This window comes from Mesocricetus auratus, unplaced genomic scaffold (genome assembly GCF_017639785.1).
Source record: "Mesocricetus auratus isolate SY011 unplaced genomic scaffold, BCM_Maur_2.0 Super-Scaffold_100010, whole genome shotgun sequence".
Classification (NCBI taxonomy): Eukaryota; Metazoa; Chordata; class Mammalia; order Rodentia; family Cricetidae; genus Mesocricetus; species Mesocricetus auratus.
The window spans coordinates 58,576,754-58,599,093 of NW_024429194.1; the positions used below are offsets into that span (position 1 = coordinate 58,576,754).

Below are 22,340 nucleotides of genomic sequence, written 5' to 3' on the forward strand. Positions count from 1 at the left end.
AAAGCAGCTCTCTGGTGTTGGAAGAATGAGGTGCGTGATTCTTACTGGAGGCTGCAGTGAAAAGGTGTCCTTGCACCCACTGAGCAAAGGGGGCTGCACTGGTTCACATCACAGGGCTGCAGGTTCCGAGTCACCCACCGCAGTTAATGATTCTTGGTGTAGAAGACAAAGGGAATATCTCATAAGAAGCTTCATGATAGTTTGCTTCTTGTTAAATCTGACAAGCCTGAAAACATTCATATCTCAGAAGAGGCACTCACTCTGAGTCACTTAGAGTCAACTTCTTCCCAGGCAGTTAAAATAAAAGTTCAAATGTTTGGGATTTAAATGACCAACTATACTCCCAAATCCATAAAAATATTCCAGAACAGACGGATCAAGATTAACTCTCCCAAGCATTCCTGACTGCATGAAACATACATATTATTTCTGCCCTTTGGAAGACTGTAGACAGGTTTGGTAGATTAGCTCGTAGTGTGAGGATTGACCCCACTCTGATGAATACGGAACACGTTTCATTCATGACATCTCTTGTCGGGGTCTGAACACAGTGCTAGGAAGTAATTGTTTTCCTATCAGGGTACTTGGGACATGGGGGTAATCTAGAATCAAGGTAGTACAAAGCACATGCATGGTGATAGCAGACTGTGGGTAGGTCTGTACCCTACTCGTGTCCTTCCAAGTCTCTACTTCTGTTCTATCAGGATGAACTCATGCAGCCTCCCTGAGAAAGTTCTTGAACTCTTTGAAACAAGTATTCCCGATTTGGTGTTGGGTCTAAATGCTGCACAATTGTATAGTCAGGAATTACAGGAGCTTAACCAGGATAGCTTGTTTTAAGCTAGTTGTCCTAGCCTCTCCTCTTTGTAGCTCGGGACAGCCCACTCGTCTACTCTGAGTGCTGACATACCAGCGGTGCTCCTGCTGTATCATTGATCCACTTTCTGGACTGTGACCAAGAATTGTGTGTTCACAGTCACTTTCTTCAACTTAGAACTGAACACAACTTCATCTTTGTTAGCACAGGGGCCTGGGACCTGCAGGCAAGCTAACACTGACATTAAAGGTGGTATATAATCACCCACAGAACGACTGTATTCCCAGAAGGTAGGGATGGTGGGGGGAAGAGGTGGGGTCTGTGCTCCCCATCTTAACACTGGACTGCTTCTTGTCCTTACTTCAAAGGAAAGTGTCCAAAGTCTTCGGTCTGTCACATAATCCTCTTTGTCCATAGGCGAGTCATAGACCGTCGGTGAAGATCGGTAGTGAGATCTCAACCACTGTTCTCCACTGGGCCAACAGTGGTAGGCTCTGGATAAGAAGAGGGGCTAAAATTTACTAGCATATTATAACCACTAAGTGACAAGTAGGTCATGCCAGGGCTGTACCTGGTCGTACAGCTCATGCATGACAAACATGGGAGTGATGCTGGGTGAATGAGATGGAATATAACTCAACACACTGACTCTGAGCTGAAGGGGAAGCTGCCGAGGGGCGTGGTTTGGGTGTAGGCCTAGTCTGTGCAACAGTTTTCAGTCCTAATAGTGTCTGCTGTCCAGGGCTACTGACCAGACATGGTGGTGCTGTGGTACATTTGAAGTTTCTCCAAAATCTCATTAAGGCTTTAAGACTGAAGAGAGGTACGAGGGCAAGTGCAGTGTACCAGAGGGTCCAGGATGTCATGCTATAACATGTACAGATCAGTGTACTGGGAGGCAGGATGACACTTTATAATATGTACAGTTCAATGTACCAGAGGGGCAATGTCTTAGGATTTCTATTCCTGTGAAGAGACACATTACCATGGAAACTCTTATAAAGAAAACATTTAGTTGGGTGACTTAGTTTCAGAGGTTTAGTCCATTATTACCATGGTGGGACATGGCAGCGTGCAGGCAGATGTGGTGCTGGAGAAGGAGCTGAGAGTTCTACATTTTGCAGGCAACAGGAAGTGGACTGTCTCACTGAGCGTGCCTTGAGCATGTATGAGACCTCAAAGCCTGTCTCCACAGTGACATACTTCCTACAACAAAGCCACATCACCTAACAGTGCCACTCTCTTTGGAGGTAATTTTCTTTCAAACCACCACATTCCACTCCATGGCCCCCAAAGGATTGTAGCCATATCACAATGCATTCAGTCCAGCGTCAAAAGTCACCATAGTCTAAACAGTCTCACACTTATTTGAAAGTCTGAAGTTCAAAGTGTCTTCTGAGATTCATGCAGTTTCTTAACTGAAATCCTCCAAAAAATAAAAAAGCAGATCACATGCTTTCTAACACATAATGGCACTGGATACACATTACTGTTCCAGAAAGTCTGGAAGGGAGCATAGAGAGGAAATACAAGACCAAAGCAAGATCAAAAGCCAGCTGGGCAAACTCCAAACTCTGCAGCTCCATGTCTGATGTCAAAGTACTCTTTAGATCACCAATGCCTTTCAGCTTTGTTGGCTGCAACACACTTCTTTTTCTTGGGTTGGTTCCATCCCTGTTAGCAGCTTTCCTTGGCAGGTATCCCATGACTCTGGCATCTTCATATCTTGGGATCTCTAAGGCAATCCAGGCTTCAACTTCACAGCTTCATGCAATGGCCTCTCTATAGATCTCTATTCAGGGACACCCTGATACATGCCTGGCCTCAGGGATGCTTTCCTTAGTCACAGAGGCAAATTCCATAACCTCATCCTTTTATGCTTAACTCCAGTACCATGTGCCTGAAACTGCCAGGTTCTGCTGCTTACTGGGGTTGGAACATGGCCCCCTTGTGCAATTACATCTTCACCAACTTTCTGTTTTCGATGGATTCCTTCACTGCCTAAGCTTGGATGTCCTTGAGCTTCCTCTGAAGACCAGGCTGGCCTCAAACTCAGAGATCTGCCAGCCTCTGCCTTAGGAGTGCTGGGATTAAAGGCATGTACCACCACACTTGACTCTAAGCTTTTCTTTAATTCCTTTTCCCAAATTGGAAATTTAACTGGGTGAGATCTTGCCCTGAGGTCACCTCTCCATTTATTCCATTTCTTAATTTGTTTGTCTCCTTGAACACAGGATTTAACTCCATTCTACTTCCTGGGGCCCCCTTTCTCCTCAAATTGTTCATCTTGCAGTTTTCCTTGTTCAGCTTGCTCCTTTTCATTATAAATCTTCATTAGAGCTACCACTAATCACCACATGACAGAGTCTATACTAGGCTGATTGAGATTTCCTCTGTTGATGGAATTAATTCACATTTCTTCACTTTAGCCTCAAGCAGGCTCTTCAGACAAGGACAAAAAGTAGCCACATTCTTTACCAGAATATGAGATGATCTCTAGGCCACATATTAATATTCTTCTCTTCTGAAACCTCTTGAGCCAGACCCACACAGTTCAAATCACCCTTAGCACCACTGTCCTCTCTGATCCCACTTGTATGGCCCATTAAGCAGTGCTTAAAACATTCCACTGCTTTCCTAACCCAAAGTACTTAAGTCCAAATTCTTCCAAACACACACATGGTCAGGCCTATCATAGCAATATCCCAGGCCCTGGTACCAAGTTCTGCCTTAGTTAAGGTTTCTTTTGCTGTGAGAGACCCCATGACCACAACAACTATTACAAAGGAAAACACTTAATTAGGTGGCTTACAGTTCAGAGATTTAGATGATTTTCCAATATCATCATGGAAGGACATAGTGGCCTGCAGACAGACATGGTTCTGGAGAAGGAGCTGAGGGTTCTACATCTTGCAGGCAATAGGAAATGGATTGGGCATGGCTTGAGCACATATGAGGCCTCTCAAAGTCTTCCTCCACAGTGACACACTTCCTCCCATAAGACCACACCTACTCTAACAAGGCCATACCTTGCACTTTGGCACAATAGTGCCACTCCCTTTGGGGGGCATTTTCTTTCAAACCACCACAAGCAGGGTGTCACGTTATAATATGTACAGTTCAATGTAGCAGATGTCCAGGATGGTGTGTTATAATATGTACAGTTCTATGTACCAGAGGGACCAGGATTCCAAGTCATAATATGTACAGTTTAATGTATCACAGGAGCCACGATGATGTTATATGTACAGTTCAATGTACAAGAGGGGCCAGAAGACCATGTTATATTATGTTCTAATCAGTTTTCCAGGTATCTCAGTGTATATCATGCAAGACGTAGATGAAGTCCCATGCTAAAGTCACTTTCCTGGATTTTGTTTCCTTTCTCATCTGATGGTTCTGTCAATAAGGGATGCACCAGAGCTCACCTCTCCATGCATCGTGTTCCCCTGGAAGCCACAGGGTTCCACCTTCTGAAAAATGTCCTTACATTCTTATTACTGAAATATTTTGTGTAGAAGATTAGAGTCCTATAAGGCTGGCTCATCTTTCAGGGTGTTAGAAAACCTATTTTTATCTCTATTTGCAGTGCATAGAACATGAAATCAAGACACTAGAAGATTTACAAGATGAATATGACTTCAAGTGCAAAACCTCGCAGAACAGAGGTAAGAATTAAAACAGTATCTGTTGGCTACATTTCTCCTCTGTCTATAGTAGTGCACATTTGCCAGATGTTTTCTTATTGGTTGACTGCCTTGGGCTTTTTGATGACTCGGGCCAGTGTGTTTTAAGAGCTCAGTTCTGCTGACAGTTTGGGCCAGTTATTTTTCTTTGCAGCACTGTCTCATGTCTTGTAGTTTGTTTAGCAGCATCTGTAATTCAGTCACCAGATGCTCATAGTACTACCCACCAACCCCCAGTAGTGACAATCAAAATTGCTCCCAGCCATTGTCAGATGTTTTAAGGGAGGAAGACAAAATATTTGTTGGCAAAGATAGGATGGTACACAAATGGAGTTTTTGTATCCTAACACCCATAGACACTGCCATAGTGTAGCATTTCTCAAATGTGACAGCAACATCACCTGTTTTATTGTTGCCTCTTTTTAATAGATGGCAATAGAAACTAAAATGGCCACAGAAGGTCAGTCTACAGAGCACAGCACCCTAGTACTCGTCTGGTCAATAGGGAGAGATTATTAGTGGATCTGGGAGAAGATGTGTGGAGAAAAGGAACTTAGCTGCTTGTCACTTCTCCCTCAAAACCACAGACATGCTTTGTATGAACACTTATGTGAAGTTTCGCACTTTGTTATAATCATTTAAGCAAAATTTGGATCATGAAATAAATAGTAGATTTCCAATTTTACATGGAAATTCATAGTTTTCTAGTTCATGTGGGTTGCCGAGTCCTGGTACTTGGTTGAGTGTGAATGAATTTAACTGCTTTTGTACTTAGGATAGTTTTTCCTCATTTTTCAGTAATTGTTATCTTGTGCCTTTCCCTGATGCTGTGAGAAAATACTCTTAACAAGAGCAGCTTATGGGAGAAGGGCTCTGTTTTAGCTTACAGTTCAAGATGCAGTTTTTTACAGCCAGTAAGCTTGGAGCAGCTGTCACATTGCATCTGCAGGCAGGCAGCAGAGAGAGACAAATGCATGCTTTAGTTAAGTTCCCTCTCTCCATTGTACAGTCCAGGATCCCTGCCCAGGGACTAGTCTCCACCACAGTCCAGGTGGGTTTTCAGTCATCGAATTCACTAACACCTCGCAGGCATACCAGGCGCCTGTCCCCAGGTGATCGTAGATGCTGTCAAATTTACAATCAACATCAAACAAGAGTCAGACTTTGCATTTTACCATGTCTTACCTAAATTTCTGTGAATATTGGCTTTAGTTGATTTATCTTCTTGCACATTTATACTCCTGTCTCTTCATTCACAGAAAGTGAAGCCAACGGTGTGGCAAAGAATGACCAAAAGCAAGAACAGCTGCTGCTCCACAAGATGTTTCTAATGCTTGACAACAAGAGAAAGGTAGCAACTGCTTCCCAGGTTAAAGGAGAGAAGAGGTTCCATTCTTTAACTGCATTTTATGTAGCTTGGTGGGCAGAGACTAGAGGACAGCTTGCAGGAGTCACTCCTGCCCTGCCACTCTGTAAGTCCTGGGAATCAAGCACCTTTCCCTGCTGAGCCAGCCCGCCGGCCTGGAAAATTTCTATCTGTTACCACTTTGCTTAGGATGAAGAGAGACATGCTGGCTTTAAAAATCTTTCCAAGATCAGTAGTTACAAATGCATTTATTTCCCCTTGGTTCTTCCCTTTTCTCTAGGAGATAGTTCACAAGATAAGAGAGTTGTTGAATGCCATCGAGCTCACACAGAACAACCTGATTAACGATGAGTTAGTGGAGTGGAAGCGAAGACAGCAGAGCGCCTGTATCGGGGGGCCACCCAACGCTTGCCTTGACCAGCTGCAAAGCTGGTAAGATTTTCCTGCCATGGAATAGTGTAGCTGGGAGTTGAATGGACCCCATCAGCACTGCACTGGAGACTTTATGCAGCTCAGCTTCTTGCCCTAGAACATTTAGGAAAGGCTGTTGCCCTTGGTTTGCACATACATCATCGGACTGTACCAAGACTCAAGTGACATAGTTGTTACCTACCCCATTTACCAACTTGAGACCTGATACTTATTAAAAGCGAAATATCTTAAGGGATTTTCCAGGCTTAAATGAAGTAATAGTTTCTTATGGGCCATCCTTTCAGTCATCCATCCACTACATAACCTGTGAAATGTTGACTGGATGGTAAGCACTGTTCTGGGACTTGGACACCCAAGGAGACTGATGGTTGGGGCTTTTCGCTCAGGACTTTGCACTGGCTGAGAGTGAAGGGATACTTGAGGGGAATGGGGAGGAATTCCTTCCAGCAAGAGACTCGCATGATGGAGGCACAGAAATGAGGGTCTGCTGGGCAACTGGAGAAGGGACAGAGATGGGCCCTGGCAGCAAGAGGTGCTACTGCTGACTCTGGACAGTCTCACCCCTTCTCGAACCAGCGTCGCTCTGCTGGCCTTGAAAGCAAAGCAGGACTCTCCCTTACGTAGGGGCTGCGTTTTCTCCTTGTTGTTTAGAGAGGTCACCCTGGCAGCAGACTACAGGACAGAATAGAGACTGAAGTCCATCGGTTTGCTGCTGGTCTGTTGTTGTGGTCTAAGGGAGAGCCTTCGAGAACACTGAGGATGGAGCGGAGGGATCCAGGAATGAAAGTGAAGGGGATGGAGGTTTAAGATAGTCACCAGGCACCCCAGGGCCAGAGGTCTTGAGATTGAACAAGTTTTTCAAGTTAAAATTAACATGCAGCCATTTATCTTTATCTATAAATTGTCCGTATATATCCTAAAGTGCTTGTGGGTAGAGAAGAATCCCCCACCTTGCTTGACCCTTGTACTTTGAGGCTACTGCTCCTTAGGCCCTAAGCCTTCAGCTGGTCAGTCCTGGTCTCTCTGGAGCATGGTGGCTGCTCTATGTCACAAAGCCTCTTTCGGTGGCCCTGACTCTCAGTATGTAGATTGCCACTTTCTCTGGGAGTGGCATCTTCTAGGAGACTGGGCAGACTCTTCTCAGCAAAGCACCCAGACACCACTGTACTTTCTCAAGTCATGATGAGGAGCCCCCAGTGATGTGGGTCCGAGCTGTACAGCCATCAGGAGAAGTAGGTATTTTCAGTGAGGAGAAGGCATTTTTCAAAGATTTTCTACCCTGGTCCTCTGAATAGCGTAGCACTCCAGCGTGCCTGGCCAGGAGCTGTGACATTAGCAGTTGACCATCAGGGAGGGAAAGCCCAAGAGCGGTCACTAGCTTCCTCCTTACTGAGGTTTGTGGGCGTGGCCTGTGCCACTTCTCCTTTCTTTCCTGTCCACCTCTAAGCTGTGCTGACTCCAACCCCTCATAGTGTCCCTAGAGGCCTTGCAGTGTCCGCCTCCCTTAAAGCCATCAGTGGCTCCCCGGTGCCTTGTGTCACCCGACGGCATCTACTTTGCTGGTCCCCTGTCTGTCCTCCGTGCTCTACCTTTTTGAAATCCTAGATACTTGGAGTCAGAGATCACCTGGAGCCCTGCCTTTCCCTGGTAGACTTGCTTTGTATAGCTGTCCTAGGGTTTCTATTGCTGTGATTTTTAAAAATGACTAAAAGCAACTTGAGGAGGAAAGGGTTTATTTCAGCCTACAACTCTCAGCTCACACTCCATCACTGAGGGAAGTCAGGGCAGGAACCCAAAGTAGGAATCTGGACTCAGGAAGCCATACGGTATTCTGCTTGCTGAACTGCTCCCCTTGGTTCCTCAGCCTGCTCTTTATTCACCCAGGACAACCTGCCCAGGGTTGGCACATCCGCAGTGGGTTGGGTCTGCTCACATCAGTCACTGATTGAGAAAAATGCATGCCTAGGCAGTCTGATGGAGGCTCTTTTTCTGTTGAGGTTCCTTTCCCCAGAAAACTGTAGCTTGTGTCGAGTTCTCAAAACATCTAGGCCGGTAGCTCTCAGAAGCGTGTTGTAATTCTTCAGGGCATGCCAATCTTTACAAGTCACTGAGCTTAACATTACCCCGGGCCTCCTCCCCATGCCTCCCTGAGTGTGAAGTATAGCACCACAAGTTGATTCTGCGGTTTTCTTTAAGCCAGGCTGCCTTGGGGCTGTGGCTCACTGAGACTCACATCTTGTACCTTCCCAGGTTCACCATTGTCGCAGAGAGTCTGCAGCAGGTCCGTCAGCAGCTTAAAAAGCTGGAGGAGTTGGAACAGAAATTCACCTATGAACCGGACCCTATTACAAAAAACAAGCAGGTGTTATCAGATCGCACCTTTGTCCTCTTCCAGCAGCTCATTCAGAGGTAAGCCCAGGAGGGCTGGCTTTATCCAGAACACCTGCGGCCATTCAGACAGTTTGGAAGGGTTTGATGGGCTATGCAAGTGTTTAATGGCACTTGATTCTACCTCAATGTGTGGCCTGTGCCAATGCCTCTTCCTTATTTTGGCTTCCTAGGGGCCGTGTTGTAAATTTTACTCCTTCTGTCCTCAGCCAGTCTATATGTCTAGGCCAGCAAGCCTGACCTCAGAATGTCTGTCTTCTTCTCCCTGTATGGTGGCCTCACCGCATGCCAGGCCCCCATATCCAGTCTTCTGATCTCCCGCAGCAGCCTCCCAACCAGCCCTTCACAGCCTTTCTGCCTAGGTTCTGAGACCCACAGCAGGCTTTTGGTCTGGTCCTTCATTATGTGCAATTACGTGGATCCCTCAGGCTACACAGCCCCTTTACCCAGTGACCTGGAGGCAGCTGCACACTTGGAGCAGATAGTACTTTTCTGACCCAGTTTCTCAGACTCTCAAAATAGTTTTCAGTGCTCCAGTGTTTTCAGTCCTTCAATCTTTCCATCTATTTCCTCTTGGGGGAAAATTATTTTTTACTGCATTAACTTTTATAGAAATGCTAATTTGCTTATACTTTGCTGGATGTTGACAGCTCATTTGTGGTGGAACGGCAGCCCTGTATGCCAACTCATCCTCAGAGGCCATTGGTTTTGAAGACTGGGGTACAGTTCACTGTGAAGTTGAGGTAATGAAGTCATAGTCCCACATGCTGCCTGTCCCAGGATTCATGTCTTGTCTTCCCCGCCTTTTTAAACCCTGACTTGCTTTAGATTATAATCCTCCTGCCTCAGCTTTCTAAGTGGTGGGATAATAGGTGTGTGTACCACCACATCTAGCCCTTTAATTTTCTTTTATAAAATGGTCATATAAAGTGCTCTAGAGAAAACAGTTTTCTAGTAGGCATTTTAATATGAATTCTTACTTTGAAGAGCCAATGATTATGCTAAAAAATAGAACTATAACTAATTTTCTAATTGTAATATAAACTGAGAATTTCAGAAATGTGTATAACAGACCATTAAAGCTCTCAGCAGCCTTCCCCATGATGAGCATAGGCTCATAAAGAGCTTTATGTCTCCCAGATAGACACTGAGATAATGTGTGTGGGTGTAGATTAAGGCATGTATGATTTTCTGTCAGTGAACTCATATCTGTCACCAGGCCGAACCAGTGGTCTGTGATCTAAATATCTGTGGACATCTGCAGTAGGCTTCCCACATCTATCCTGCTGTAATTTTGTCCATAGATATAAAAAAGTGTGCATGTTTCACCTGTAGACATATGTATGTAAATACATGGCATACAGCATTTCAGTTGTTAAAACTAGGATTATATTAGTATAACACCTGCTTTTCTCCTAGCTGCAGTCGTAGAGATGCTCTGTATATGCTTTGGCGTGCTCTAGGGAGTGGCTGCACTCTGGGGGTGAGCAACTAGACCCGGCAGAGCTGGCTTGTGTTCTGCAGGGTGCTGCTGTGGGTACCTAGGAGTTGTGTCTCTAGCAGGCAGTGTTACTGCAGCCCACATAAGCACCAGTGAAACCTAGAGTTCGCAGCTGATAGGAAAGAGGAAATTCCCCGTCACCTGCTCCCCATCAGAGGCTGCAGCCACTCCCCCACCCCACGGTCTCTAGCTCTCAGAGCAGAGGCACGTGGAGTCTTAGTCTACTCCCTCCTGCACCACCAGTGTTCGGGGGCCACCCTGCTGTTTTCTGGTTATGGGTAGTAGTTGTAATTCAATTTCTTGGTGGTGCTTTATATTTTCTCCCAATAGCACAGGAAATTAAATACACGTTTTGTAAAGAGTGACGTTTACTTTCTTGCCCATGTAATATTGATCAAAAGTCGGCACTTGGGTTAGAACTGTGTTGGTGGGTTACATACGAAAGCACTGCTGTCACTAACTTTTGTTAGAAGGTAAAGTCAGTGCTGTGTTCCGTGAGAGGCTAATGTTGGAATTTTGTCCCAGCATTGTCAGCCAGGAATTGATTCTAGAGATACACATAAGAAGAAAAGCCAATGTATATGCACGTATGTATGTATGTACGTATGTATGTATGTATTGTAATAGCCCTAATCCAAAAATGAAGAGAGTGGTTTATATAAATGCTTACAGTTGGGGAATTTGCTTAATAAATAAATTTTAGCCAATAGGATTTTTTAAAGGTAATGACTATTATTTTTCTTTCCAGACTGCTGGTGAAATTACAAGAGCTGAATTATAATTTGAAAGTGAAAGTCTCATTTGATAAGTAAGATTTCTTTAGTCTTGTCTAAGATACTATGTTAAATGCTGGCTTTGTTAACCTCCCTATCAAATAAGCAGATCGGAAATTCTTCCCAGGACCCAGGGCTGAACTGCATGTAGGTCCTGAGACTGGCCAGTGAGGAGAGGCTCCTTTTGAGCTACCCCAGGGCCATTCACCACAGGCCTTCCCTAGCAGACTTAGCTCACTGGCTCCTTCTCTGAGAGCGGAGAGCTTGGCCTGGAGCAGGTGCTTCCCTGACTAACAAAAGTGCAGAGGAGAGGACATTGCCGTCCTCAGGTCTAAAGCAGTTGGACTTTGCACATCACACCTGCTAGGCCAGCCCCAGAGAAGAGGCCCTTAGTGCAGCGCACACCCAAAGATCCCGGCTGTGGTCTGTAGCCAGTCGGGAGGTTGTTTCTGGAGTGCTGTGAGAGACATCCGGGGCTGGGGCGAGGTGGTGCTGTGCAGCCTGGCACATTCACTGTGTCTCCTTGGGCAGTGGAGGGAACCTAGCAACGGAAGGACCTGCTATGTCAGTTCAAGTGAAGGAGCCTCATCCTGCTTTCCCTTGGGCACTACATCTCGGTCAGCACTGGCCTAGCCACACCACTTACTTTTAAGAAACACGCTCCCCACCCCAGACACCTACTGCTTTTGGTAGGCTGTGTTGTGTGCTGGTTTAGCTTGTTTCAGAATGATTTAGGATGATTCAGAGCAGCTTCCTCTGACTTCTGTGTTTTCCCAGCACCTTAAGAGTATTCTTCATTGGGCTGTGTGCCTTTCCCTTCCTGTGGTCATCCCTGGTCTTCTGGGTATCAGTTAGTTTTTGCTGTGTAGCAAATCATCCCCAAAATTCAGTGACTTGAAACTTCAAAGCTTATTACTGCTCACATTGTATAAGCTGTAAGTAATCCTTTGGTATAGCTCGATTGGGACCGGCTGTCCCTGCGTGGCCTCTCCACCTATCTGGAGTCTCAGCGAGTGAGACTAGCTGTTCTGGCATGGCGTCCTTAGCGGTCTGGAGTCTCAGCGAGTGGGACTGACTGTCCTGCTATTGCCTCCTTCCTGTCTGGGTCTCAGCTGGAATTACTGAGTTCATCTTCATGGACCTGACCTTTCTGCATGGTGGCAAGCATCAAGGCCTGTGGAGGTTCACTTGGAATGTGCATAGTGCAGTTGCTGGACGCTAGTCCAGGCCCCTGAGACGCTGGGTGCTTCCCAGAGCCCGTCACACTCTCTGTAGCTCAGTGCTCTTCCTTGTGTGCCCCTTGTCTTTTCTAGTCCAACTCGGCTTTTTCATCTAAGACTTCACGTGGCAGCGTTGTAGCACAAAGCTTTTTCTATGCAGAGGAGGAAATGAGTTCCTTTTGAGGAACTTTTTATTCCTAAAAACACTGACCTCCTAGTTGAGATAAAAGGGTAGTGAACTGTCCATACATGTACTACTGCTATGTGCTGCTCAGTGAGAACCTGCTATCTTAGTCCATTTGGTGTTGCTATAACAAAATACTTGACTTGGGTATCTTATAAAGAATTGAGGTTTATTTATCTCACATTTCTGGAGTCTAGGAGACTCAAGATCTGGTGGCAGGACACTGACAAGGGCCTTGTGGATGACATCACATGGCAGAATTGCCTGTGACAGTCACATAGAAGAAGCAAGTTGGGAAAGCCACTTGTCCTTCCAAAGTCCCATCCTGTCCTACAATACAAACTCTAGTCCCCTGGGGCCTGGTGACCTAACCCCCTCTCTTCAGGACCTGACGCTAGCACTCAGCTTCCCCCTAGTGGGGACCAAAGCATTAGTAATGGTCTCTGTAGCAGAGCATGAAGGAAATCACTGGATTTATATTTATATGAACTCTTCCATGGTCCTTCCCTTCCTTCCTTTCCCTCCCCTTCCCTCCCCTTCCCTCCCCTTCCCTCCCCTTCCCTCCCCTTCCCTTCCCTTCCCTTCCCTTCCCTTTCTTCCCTGTTGTAGAGGAAGAAGACATACTTACTGAGTAAGCTGTAAGAGGGCAGTGGGCTAGGAAGTAACTACAGTACCACCTGCAGCAGCCTGTGCACTGACCTTTTATGTTCTATTGTACACCTGTGTGACCATAAGCATCCATTTTGTATCCGTTAAAACTTATTTCAAATTTACATGTTTTTGTTTCTTTTACAGAGATGTGAACGAGAGAAACACAGTGAAGGGGTAAGTAAGTGAGATGTTTTCTCTGTATTTTGCTGACTTGTTTGTCTAGTAGTTTGAAGCATTTTGAGGATTTGTGTCTTGCCCTGTATAGATTCCGGAAGTTCAACATTTTGGGCACACACACAAAAGTGATGAACATGGAGGAGTCCACCAACGGAAGTCTGGCAGCCGAGTTCCGACACCTGGTAGGCAGAGCACTTTGTGGTCTTAAAACTCCCTCTGGTCCTTTGGAACCATTGTAGTGTGTTGGTCCCTAGACTCTCCCCACTGTGGCATCCTGGTCCCTTGTCCATATCCCATGTCTCCTCATTGTGTTTTCGACAGGCTCTCCCCAGAAACACTCTTGGGGCTGTGCTGATCTCAGTAAAGTACTTCCTAAGCTGGCATACATATTAATTATATAAGCACTCACCAACTCTGTCTGTGAGCCATTGCCATGGCTCCTTTAGTGTCCTCCAGGGAACCATTTCCATGTTCCCCATCACCTCTCCTACCTTCCAAGTGTGTAGCAGTTTGCCTACCACTGTTGCAAGAGGAAACCCCCAGTGCACCGGTGGAGAAGGGCAGTACTTCCTTCTGCCTCCGTGAACTCAGTTCTGGGACTTAGCCTGAAGGGAGGTTAATGGCACCTTTTTTACTGGGTGCCAGCATGTGAGCCACAGACCTCTTAGCTAGGGAGCTACATGTGAGGGGAAAACCTCTGTCTAACTTGGGTGTCTGTGAGTGTCCAAAACAGCCCTTTAAACCTCACGGATTGAAGTGTGAACTGGAAAACTAAGTCTGCCTGGGGCGCCGAGCCCAGCCTGAGAGACTGCTAAAGCAGACAAGGAGCCAGGGCCATGAAAGAACTGCTGAAGTTGCTTGATGTACCATTGCACACAGGAGGCGCTTTATTGATGTACCATTGCACACAGGAGGCGCTTGATTGATGTACCATTGCACACAGGAGGTGCTTTATTGATGTACCATTGCACACAGAAGGCGCTTGATTGATGTACCATTGCACACAGGAGGTACTTGATTGATGTACCATTGCACACAGAAGGTGTTTGATTGATGTACCATTGCACACAGAAGGTGCTCTATTGATGTACCATTGCACACAGAAGGCGCTTGATTGATGTACCATTGCACACAGGAGGTACTTGATTGATGTACCATTGCACACAGAAGGCGCTTGATTGATGTACCATTGCACACAGAAGGCGCTCTATTGATGTACCATTGCACACAGAAGGTGCTCTATTGATGTACCATTGCACACAGAAGGCGCTTGATTGATGTACCATTGCACACAGAAGGTGCTCTATTGATGTACCATTGCACACAGAAGGTACTTGATTGATGTACCATTGCACACAGAAGGCGCTTTATTGATGTACCATTGCACACAGAAGGAAGGGCTTCGGGTCTGGGGCATGTCTCCATCAGTGTGCCCATATCCCACCAGGCTGCTGGAAGAGTCACTTCCCTCTTGTTCTGTGAAGATGATCACGTCTTTCTTTCAAGTCCTGACTCAGAACCGATTTGTGAATAAAGGTATTGACTGTGATGAATAACTTGCCTTTTGTTTCTTCTTTATAGCAACTGAAAGAACAGAAAAATGCTGGCAACAGAACTAATGAGGTAAGCATCTCTGGGTTGGGAGTGGGTCCTAACCAGACTGATGTGTTAGGAGGGGACACATCATACAGGTTCTCAGACCTGACAGGGTGTCTGTGGGGATAGAGAAATGCCATGCCTTTGTACTTTTGGGGTGGAAGGCAGTTTAACCCACAGTCTTATTGAATCCACAAAGACAGCCAACTGGATGGAGCATGGTGGGCTTTTGTATTGTCCATATCGGTGTGAAGAAATGGAGACTCAGAAGTTAGCATAATTTGACAAAGAATATACAAAAAAGTCTGGAGTGAAAGACTGCACATGATTATCTTAGTTATGTTTACTAACTATGATGAAGCATGATGTTTCATGTGTGATGAAACACATGAACTAAAAGGAAGTTGGAGAGGAAAGGGTGTATGTGGTTTACACTTCCACATTGTAGTCCATCACTGAAGGAAGCCAGGGCAGAACTCACAATGGACAGGAACCTGGAGGCAGGAGCTGGTGCAGAGGCCATGGAGGAGGATGCTGCTTGTTCCCCATAACTTGCTCAGCCTGCTTTCTTGTAGAAGCCAGGACCACCCGCCCAGGGATGGCCCCACCCACCATGGCTGGGCCCTCCCCCATGATCATGAATTAAGAAAATGCCCTACAACCAGATCTTATGGAGGTTTTTTCTCAATTGAAGTTCCCTCCTCTCAGATGACTCTAGCTTGTATCAGGTTGATATAAAATTAGCCACTGAAGACCTAATGTGGAGGATTCCCTGCTACTGTGTCTCCTACACAGTAGCATTGCCTTGTCACAGATCCCTTTTACAGCCTGGGCCTTAGAAGTTATGTTTGTGGTGACTGAAAACTGAGAGATAGTTGGGTGCAGTGACCCACGCCTTTAATCCCAGCATTCGGGAGGCAGAAACAGGAGGATCTCTGTGAGTTGGAGGCTAACCTGGTCTGTAATAGGAGATCCAGGACATCCAGGGTTGTTACACAGAGAAACACTAGCTCAAAACAACAGAAAGAAAAGAAAAGAGAAGGGAGGCATGAGAGATGGGTAGATGGCACAGTGTCTGCGTCTGGCTTGGTTTGCAATCATCGTTTGCTGTCATTCCGTGTCACAACCAGCAGAGGTCACTGAAACCACGAGACAAATGCTGGCCTGTGCAGCATGGACACCACCTTCCAATGAGTGTAATTCCTTAGCTGGCTTTGTGGCCTCCTAGGTCCAGCAGCTCCCTCTGCAATTCTAACACAGTGCAATGGTTGCAGGACAGATGTGTAGGAAGGCACTTTGAAAACCATTTCCTTCTGCCATACCAATGCACTTATGACCGTCTAGCTTCATGGGTTAGGTAGCCCTTTCAGTAGAGGCTCTCACTCGGGAGACACGCACTCTGTGCCTTCGCCTCTCCCACCGCGTGAGGTGTGCGGTCCCCGTGAGCAGGCAGATGGCTGCCGGTCAGGAGGGCAAAGCCATTGGTAGTTGCCGCTTTCCCACTGATGTTTCTTTCTCTAAATAGACCTGCCGTAATTACAAACACCTTTGAAAGAGCACCAAGAAGCTTGGAATATTAAAATCTGGTGTAGAGTATTGCGTTCTGAAGTCTTCTGGAGTACAGTTGATTTGAGGATCTCTACAGCCTGTTTGGGTTTTGAGAGTTGCAGGATCAGTGATCGGGCTGTTTTCTTTTCCTTTTCCAAGGGGCCTCTCATCGTCACCGAGGAACTTCACTCTCTTAGCTTTGAGACCCAGTTATGCCAGCCAGGCTTGGTAATCGACCTCGAGGTAAGATTTACAGCTTCCCAAGGGAGAATGCACTGTATTTTTACTTCCACAAAGTTTGGATTTTCAGATTTTCTTTCAGAGTTACATATCTAATAGTTTAAAAAAATGGATGATCCCTTAAAACTTTTTATTAATTTAAAACTCCTATTGATGTTTTATCTGCATGTATGTCTGGTGCCTGCAGAGGCCAGAAGAGGGCATCAGATCCACTGGGACCCAAATTACAGACAGTTGTGAGCCACCATGTGGTGGTGGGAATCAAATCTGAGTCCTCTGAAAGAGCAACCAGTGCCCTTAACTGCTGAGCCACTGCTTGCCCCCAAGGTGATTTTTTTCCAGCTAATACTGGGTTGACACTAGTGATCTAGGAAGACAGAGACTTAAATTAACCTTAAAGTTTTCTAAATGCAGTGTTCTGACTGAGGTAGCCAGTGTTGAGTGCTTAACGATTAGAACTGTTATTCAAATGATCTCAAGGTGTCCATTCACTTTTAGACCACCTCCCTGCCCGTCGTGGTGATCTCCAACGTCAGCCAGCTCCCCAGTGGTTGGGCATCTATACTGTGGTACAACATGCTGGTGACAGAACCCAGGGTATGGAAAACACATTTTCTCTAGTGCATTTACCCCGGACTGACGCTGCTGGCTGCTCCAGTGACCCTGAGGCATCTCTAGAGTGGGGAAATAGCCAGGCACACATGTAGACCAGTGGTTTTCCTCCCATGTGGGCGAACTTGGGCAGCCGATGATTCTATTTCTCTGGTGTAGAGTGAGTCCCTTGGTGTTTCTTGTTTTAAAATGTGTGCATTTATTAAGTGAGCATGAATGGAATAAGACTGGTTAGTTGACTCTTATTAGGTGAAATACTCCTGTTCTCTAAAGTAGCCGGAACTCTTGCTAAACACAGAATCATTTCTTCCAGGGCAAGAGCAGAGTTCAGTTTCTGTCAGCCTCCAGTCACAGCATTTGTGTCAGCCATCGATAATTAACTTCCGTATCTTTCTTTTTAAAGGCACCTGACCTAATGTATTTGTCCACTTGCTACCACTGACTGTGTAGCCAGCCGAATGACACTATAAGTCGTGCCTGCGTGAAGCTTATCTGACACACATTCTTTCCATGTGGACCCCTGACTTTCCTGTGCTTAGGCACATCATACCACATCAGCACAACCTTTGGCACCATTTTAAACAATAAAGTCATCAACAAAAATCACGAAAATTCAAAAATCAGAGAGGCCAAGACAGTTGTGAACTGCAGTGAAAAGCAGAATGTTGCATTATTCCATCAAATTTGGGAACACCAGTGTGTGGCCACAAAGTTGTGTGTGGTCACCAGTGTGTGGCCACAAAGTTGTGTGTGGTCACCAGTGTGTGACCACAAAGTTGCCTCAAGCATTGATTTTGGAGTTACAAGTAAATGTTAGTGAGTAAATAGATTCTAATAATCCTAATTCTGGGACTCTCATCCCCAGCTATGACAGCCTGTGTGTCACATAAGCTAGCCCTGAGCTCTGGAGCAGGCTGCTTCTGTGCTGCTTGTGGCCGGTGGCTCCTGTGTGACCCTAGCCTCTGGGTGTTTCTTTCTAGAACCTCTCCTTCTTCCTGAACCCACCATGTGCGCGCTGGTCCCAGCTCTCCGAGGTCCTGAGCTGGCAGTTTTCATCAGTCACCAAGAGAGGTCTCAATGCAGACCAGCTGAGCATGCTGGGAGAGAAACTTCTGGGTATGGTGGGCATGTACCACACCAGTTTTCTCTTTCAATCTTTATTCTGTTTCTTAAAGGTGGGAGAATGTTAACAATCAGTTGGCCTTTCAATTACAGCCAGCTATAGCCAAGTGAGATTACTGCTTTGAAAACAAATGAAATCCTGGTAAAGGAGCAAGTGAATCCCCTCCACTCCCCACCCTCCACTCCCACCCTCCACCACTCTCTTAACATTTCAAGAGGGAATCTTAGGGGGGAGGTTTTAGATTATGAAAATATATTGCATGAACCTGACATAAGTTACTGATGAGACACATTAGAGCATACCTGTCCTTAGGGAGTAAGGGGGACAGTTCCTGACACAGAATAAAGTTCTAGGCTTAAAATCCCCAGAGTCTTGGGTCAGGTGGGCCCATGTTGCAGGAGGCAGGCCCAGTTCTGTTGTCAAGCAGAGTCTGGACTATGGGAGTTAGTTCTGTCTCAGTGGCTGATGTCAGAGGACTTACCTTCTACAGTGAAACATCAAAACCTCACATCACTGACAGACCTTCCAGTGAACGGGAGTGTCTGAACCATATTTATAAATTTCCATTGATACTGTTGTCTGCGTTTGCTGTCTGTGTAGCAGGCTGGTGTAGACTGCAGCAGAATTGGGCTCTTCTCAACCAGGTGGCCCTCAGGAGTGCCTTCTCTGAAATGTGCACACTAACAAAGGCCTAAAAGATCATGTTCTCTATCTGAGTTTAATGAGATGCAAGGATTTTTTTTCCCTGCTGGTTGCTTATCTGTGGTGTTCCTTAACCAAAGGCAGTGGACTTAACATAGATCAGACCATGTGCTGTTTTAATTTCTATGGCTAATCATGACTATGGTTTGTATCAATCTGAGCCAGTGTCCAATTAGTGAGGAGGCGAGGAAAATAACTAAAGTCTAAAGTCAACTTATAAAATCAAGTACCAGTTTGGTCTTACTTTGAACCGTTCAATTAATCTGTAGGGCTTTTGGTGGGGGAAACTTTGTAGGCAATTATGGGAGCAACAGGAAATCATCCTGGATGGGGGTGGGACAGAGAGCTTCTCCAGAGAGCCTTGTGGGGCCTGGGGGCACAGACAGATCATGCCAGGGTGAGATCAGCTTGGAAGGGAGTGTCATGTATGGAGATTTAGAGATTTGTCCTCTCCTAGAAGGAGAGCTAAAAGGCAGCAGATGGCAGGGCTTTCTAATGCTTCAGCTTTTTCTGCAAACTTTCCTAATCAGATGCCCATAGCTCTACCTGTTCCTCCATGCCCTTAGAATCAGGCAGGTGTGGCGTGCACATCTATCTGTAAGGCGTGGTGGTGCACATCTGTAATCTCAGCGTGGGTGGAGCCTGTGATGAGTTTGAGGCCGGCTTGGGCTACACAGGGAGACCCTGTCTTACAAAACAAAGAAGTGAGTGAAATAAAACCACCATTCGTGGGTTTGAGACTACTTGGTGGTATTCACTTAGTCTGTGTAAGTGATGATCCATCCCCACTTAGTGTAGCAGAGACATACATAGTCAACCATGACATAGTCACCCTTTGCAGCAAGTTCTTCCATCTTCAGGAGCCACACAAAATATACAAAGCTGTTGTTCTGGCTAGAGCATCAGATCAATTTCAGTCCCATAAAAAGGCTTTGTTTTTTTTTCCCCCATAGGTCCTAATGCTGGCCCTGATGGCCTTATTCCATGGACAAGGTTCTGTAAGGTGGGTGCTGCATGGATTTTACAACTGTGACCCTATGTTCTTTCCACTCTGGGGAGGCTTTCCTCTTTCTCACTGTGATAGATCACCGTTTGCTTATTCTGGCATGTTTATCTGTCCCCCACAAACTGCCTAGGGCAAATTGTTTACTTTCCTTCAGTTCAGGAGGTTGCCTCCAAGCAAAGCCCGACAGGAAGCACCTGCCTGGGCGATAACATTCTCCCCCATCCAAAAGCGTCTCCAGCCCTCACGCTGCCTCTTAATCAGCAGGCTTTTGGCTAAGACCGTGTGAAATGTGTGCAGTGTCTGGTGCAGAACCCTCAGGCTGAGGGCATTTGTACAGGATGTTGACACCCACGCCAGGGCCACCAGCTAGAGCTGAGCTGCTCACACTGGCCTCTGCTAGTGTGAGGGCAGCCCTTGTTTTTCAGTCATGGGGAATCCATCCCTGCTGGGTGCTGCAGTTGGGAGAGGGAGCCAGGGAAAAGAAGAGCACCAGTAAGCCAGTCAGAGGCTGGGGACCCAGGCACCCCCCACTCAGGGACAGCTGCCACTCGTGCTTGCCCTGGGGCCTCTTTGGAAGGGACAGGGCAAGCCACTGCTTTGGTTAACAGGTTGTGCATTTGTATACTTGCAGGAAAATATTAATGATAAAAACTTCTCCTTCTGGCCTTGGATTGACACCATCCTAGAGCTCATTAAGAAGCACCTTCTCTGCCTCTGGAATGACGGGTAAGGGTCACCGAGCTCTGAATTTGGAAACACAGTTTTAGCATGTGCTCTTAAGGCTGAGACAAGGTTTGAGCTGGGCATCATTATTTGAAAGGAGTTTTGTCTTCCTCACAGAGATGCACACTCACATGGTGTCAAGGCTTTGTGAGAGGAGCCCCCCATAAGATTAGGCATATCTTAGAATATATGTATATATTTTTAAGAGCTAAATTCAAAACAAAAGCCTCTGAGAGCCACTAATGTATTCATTCATTCCTACAAAAACTGTCAATATTTACTGTACTGCCTAGCAAAGAAGCAAAACCTGCCAGGTAGGGTAGTGTATCCTCAGAACTCTGAAGGCAGAGGCAGGCCGATCTCTGTGATCACAGCAAGTTCCAGACCAGCCAAGGCTACACAGTGGGACTCTAATAATAATAATAAAAAAAGAAAAGGTGTTTAGCTCATTTGTTCCCAGGATCAACTGATACCTCAACAATAGCTTTCAGTTGAGAAGTGCTGGTGTATAAAACTGTATCATCTGAGGCCACATCTCCGGCATGAGATGCATATGCAGGCATTTTTCATGGTTTTTACAATCAGCGAATAACAGTAGAAGATCCATCATCTATCTATGGGGCTTCACACCAATGCCACATTCATCTTAATTCTTACCTGAGCATATATATCCATGGGTAAAGGAGAGGCTTCTTTTAGTCTCAGTTAAACATTTTGAAAGTATGCATTTAATAATAGGTTCTATTTTTCAAGTGTCAGCAGTCTTCTTAGATTGTAAGTCAAAATGAAAATTAAATTCATGAATGAAATACAAAATGTTTCCACTTTGTTTTTCATCTCTTGAATGTCCAGGTGCATCATGGGCTTTATTAGCAAGGAGCGGGAGCGTGCTCTGCTCAAGGACCAGCAGCCCGGGACGTTCCTGCTTAGGTTTAGCGAGAGTTCCCGGGAAGGGGCCATCACATTCACGTGGGTGGAGCGGTCCCAGAATGGAGGCGGTGAGTGAGGCGAGTCTGCACACAGGCCGACCTGCCTGGCATGTCTGGAATCCACCCCTGCAGATCAGTCAGTTTGAGTAACTTTGGAACTGAAATTGTGTATCCTATAATTACACAGCTAAGTCTCCATGAGAGCCTTAAACCACCAAGAGCACTGGTGACAAGCTATCTTGGGGCATGTTGGGGAAATGATGCATTTGAAAGCACAAGGCCAAGTGTTTCCTTTCTCTCAGGTTTGTTGCCTGTAGATCAAGGATATGAGTCAACACTATCTGCACCAAGTTGTTAGAAGGGATCATATTTTCCACAGTGTAAAGATTTCAGACTCAACTCGCTCCAGGCGAGGTCCGGCTTCGTGACTTTTGTCCTGTAAGTTTCTCCACACTGTTACAGGGGCCGCGAGGATGAGGTGCAGCTCAGCCCACCTTCAGGTAGAGGAGCTGCTCATTTGTCTCTGCCTGCCATATATTAAATCTCTGTTTAGCCAAATGACTAAAATGCTCCAAAGCCTTGGTGCTATACAGCAGGTTTCCTGTTATAAGACAGAACAGAACAGATGGAACAGTAATAGTAGCAAACTGGCAGTTGCTTAGGGCT

General features: G+C 46.0%; 1 protein-coding gene and 1 pseudogene across 3 annotated transcripts in view; one reads left to right on the forward strand and one right to left on the reverse strand.

Annotated features, from left to right (window-relative positions):
- Positions 1–22,340, forward strand: part of Stat1 (signal transducer and activator of transcription 1) — a 42,251-nt gene that overhangs the window by 12,114 nt on the left and 7,797 nt on the right. For all 3 annotated transcript variants that reach the window (XM_013123959.3, XM_021235559.2, NM_001281685.1), the window contains 15 exon segments: positions 4,407–4,485; positions 5,763–5,854; positions 6,150–6,301; positions 8,552–8,710; positions 9,340–9,432; positions 10,939–10,998; positions 13,163–13,192; positions 13,284–13,377; positions 14,777–14,818; positions 16,499–16,582; positions 17,078–17,176; positions 18,172–18,307; positions 19,970–20,019; positions 20,654–20,748; positions 21,598–21,743. In XM_013123959.3, the coding sequence (XP_012979413.1) occupies positions 4,407–4,485; positions 5,763–5,854; positions 6,150–6,301; positions 8,552–8,710; positions 9,340–9,432; positions 10,939–10,998; positions 13,163–13,192; positions 13,284–13,377; positions 14,777–14,818; positions 16,499–16,582; positions 17,078–17,176; positions 18,172–18,307; positions 19,970–20,019; positions 20,654–20,748; positions 21,598–21,743 (1,411 nt within the window).
- Positions 336–4,257, reverse strand: LOC110343624 (annotated as a pseudogene).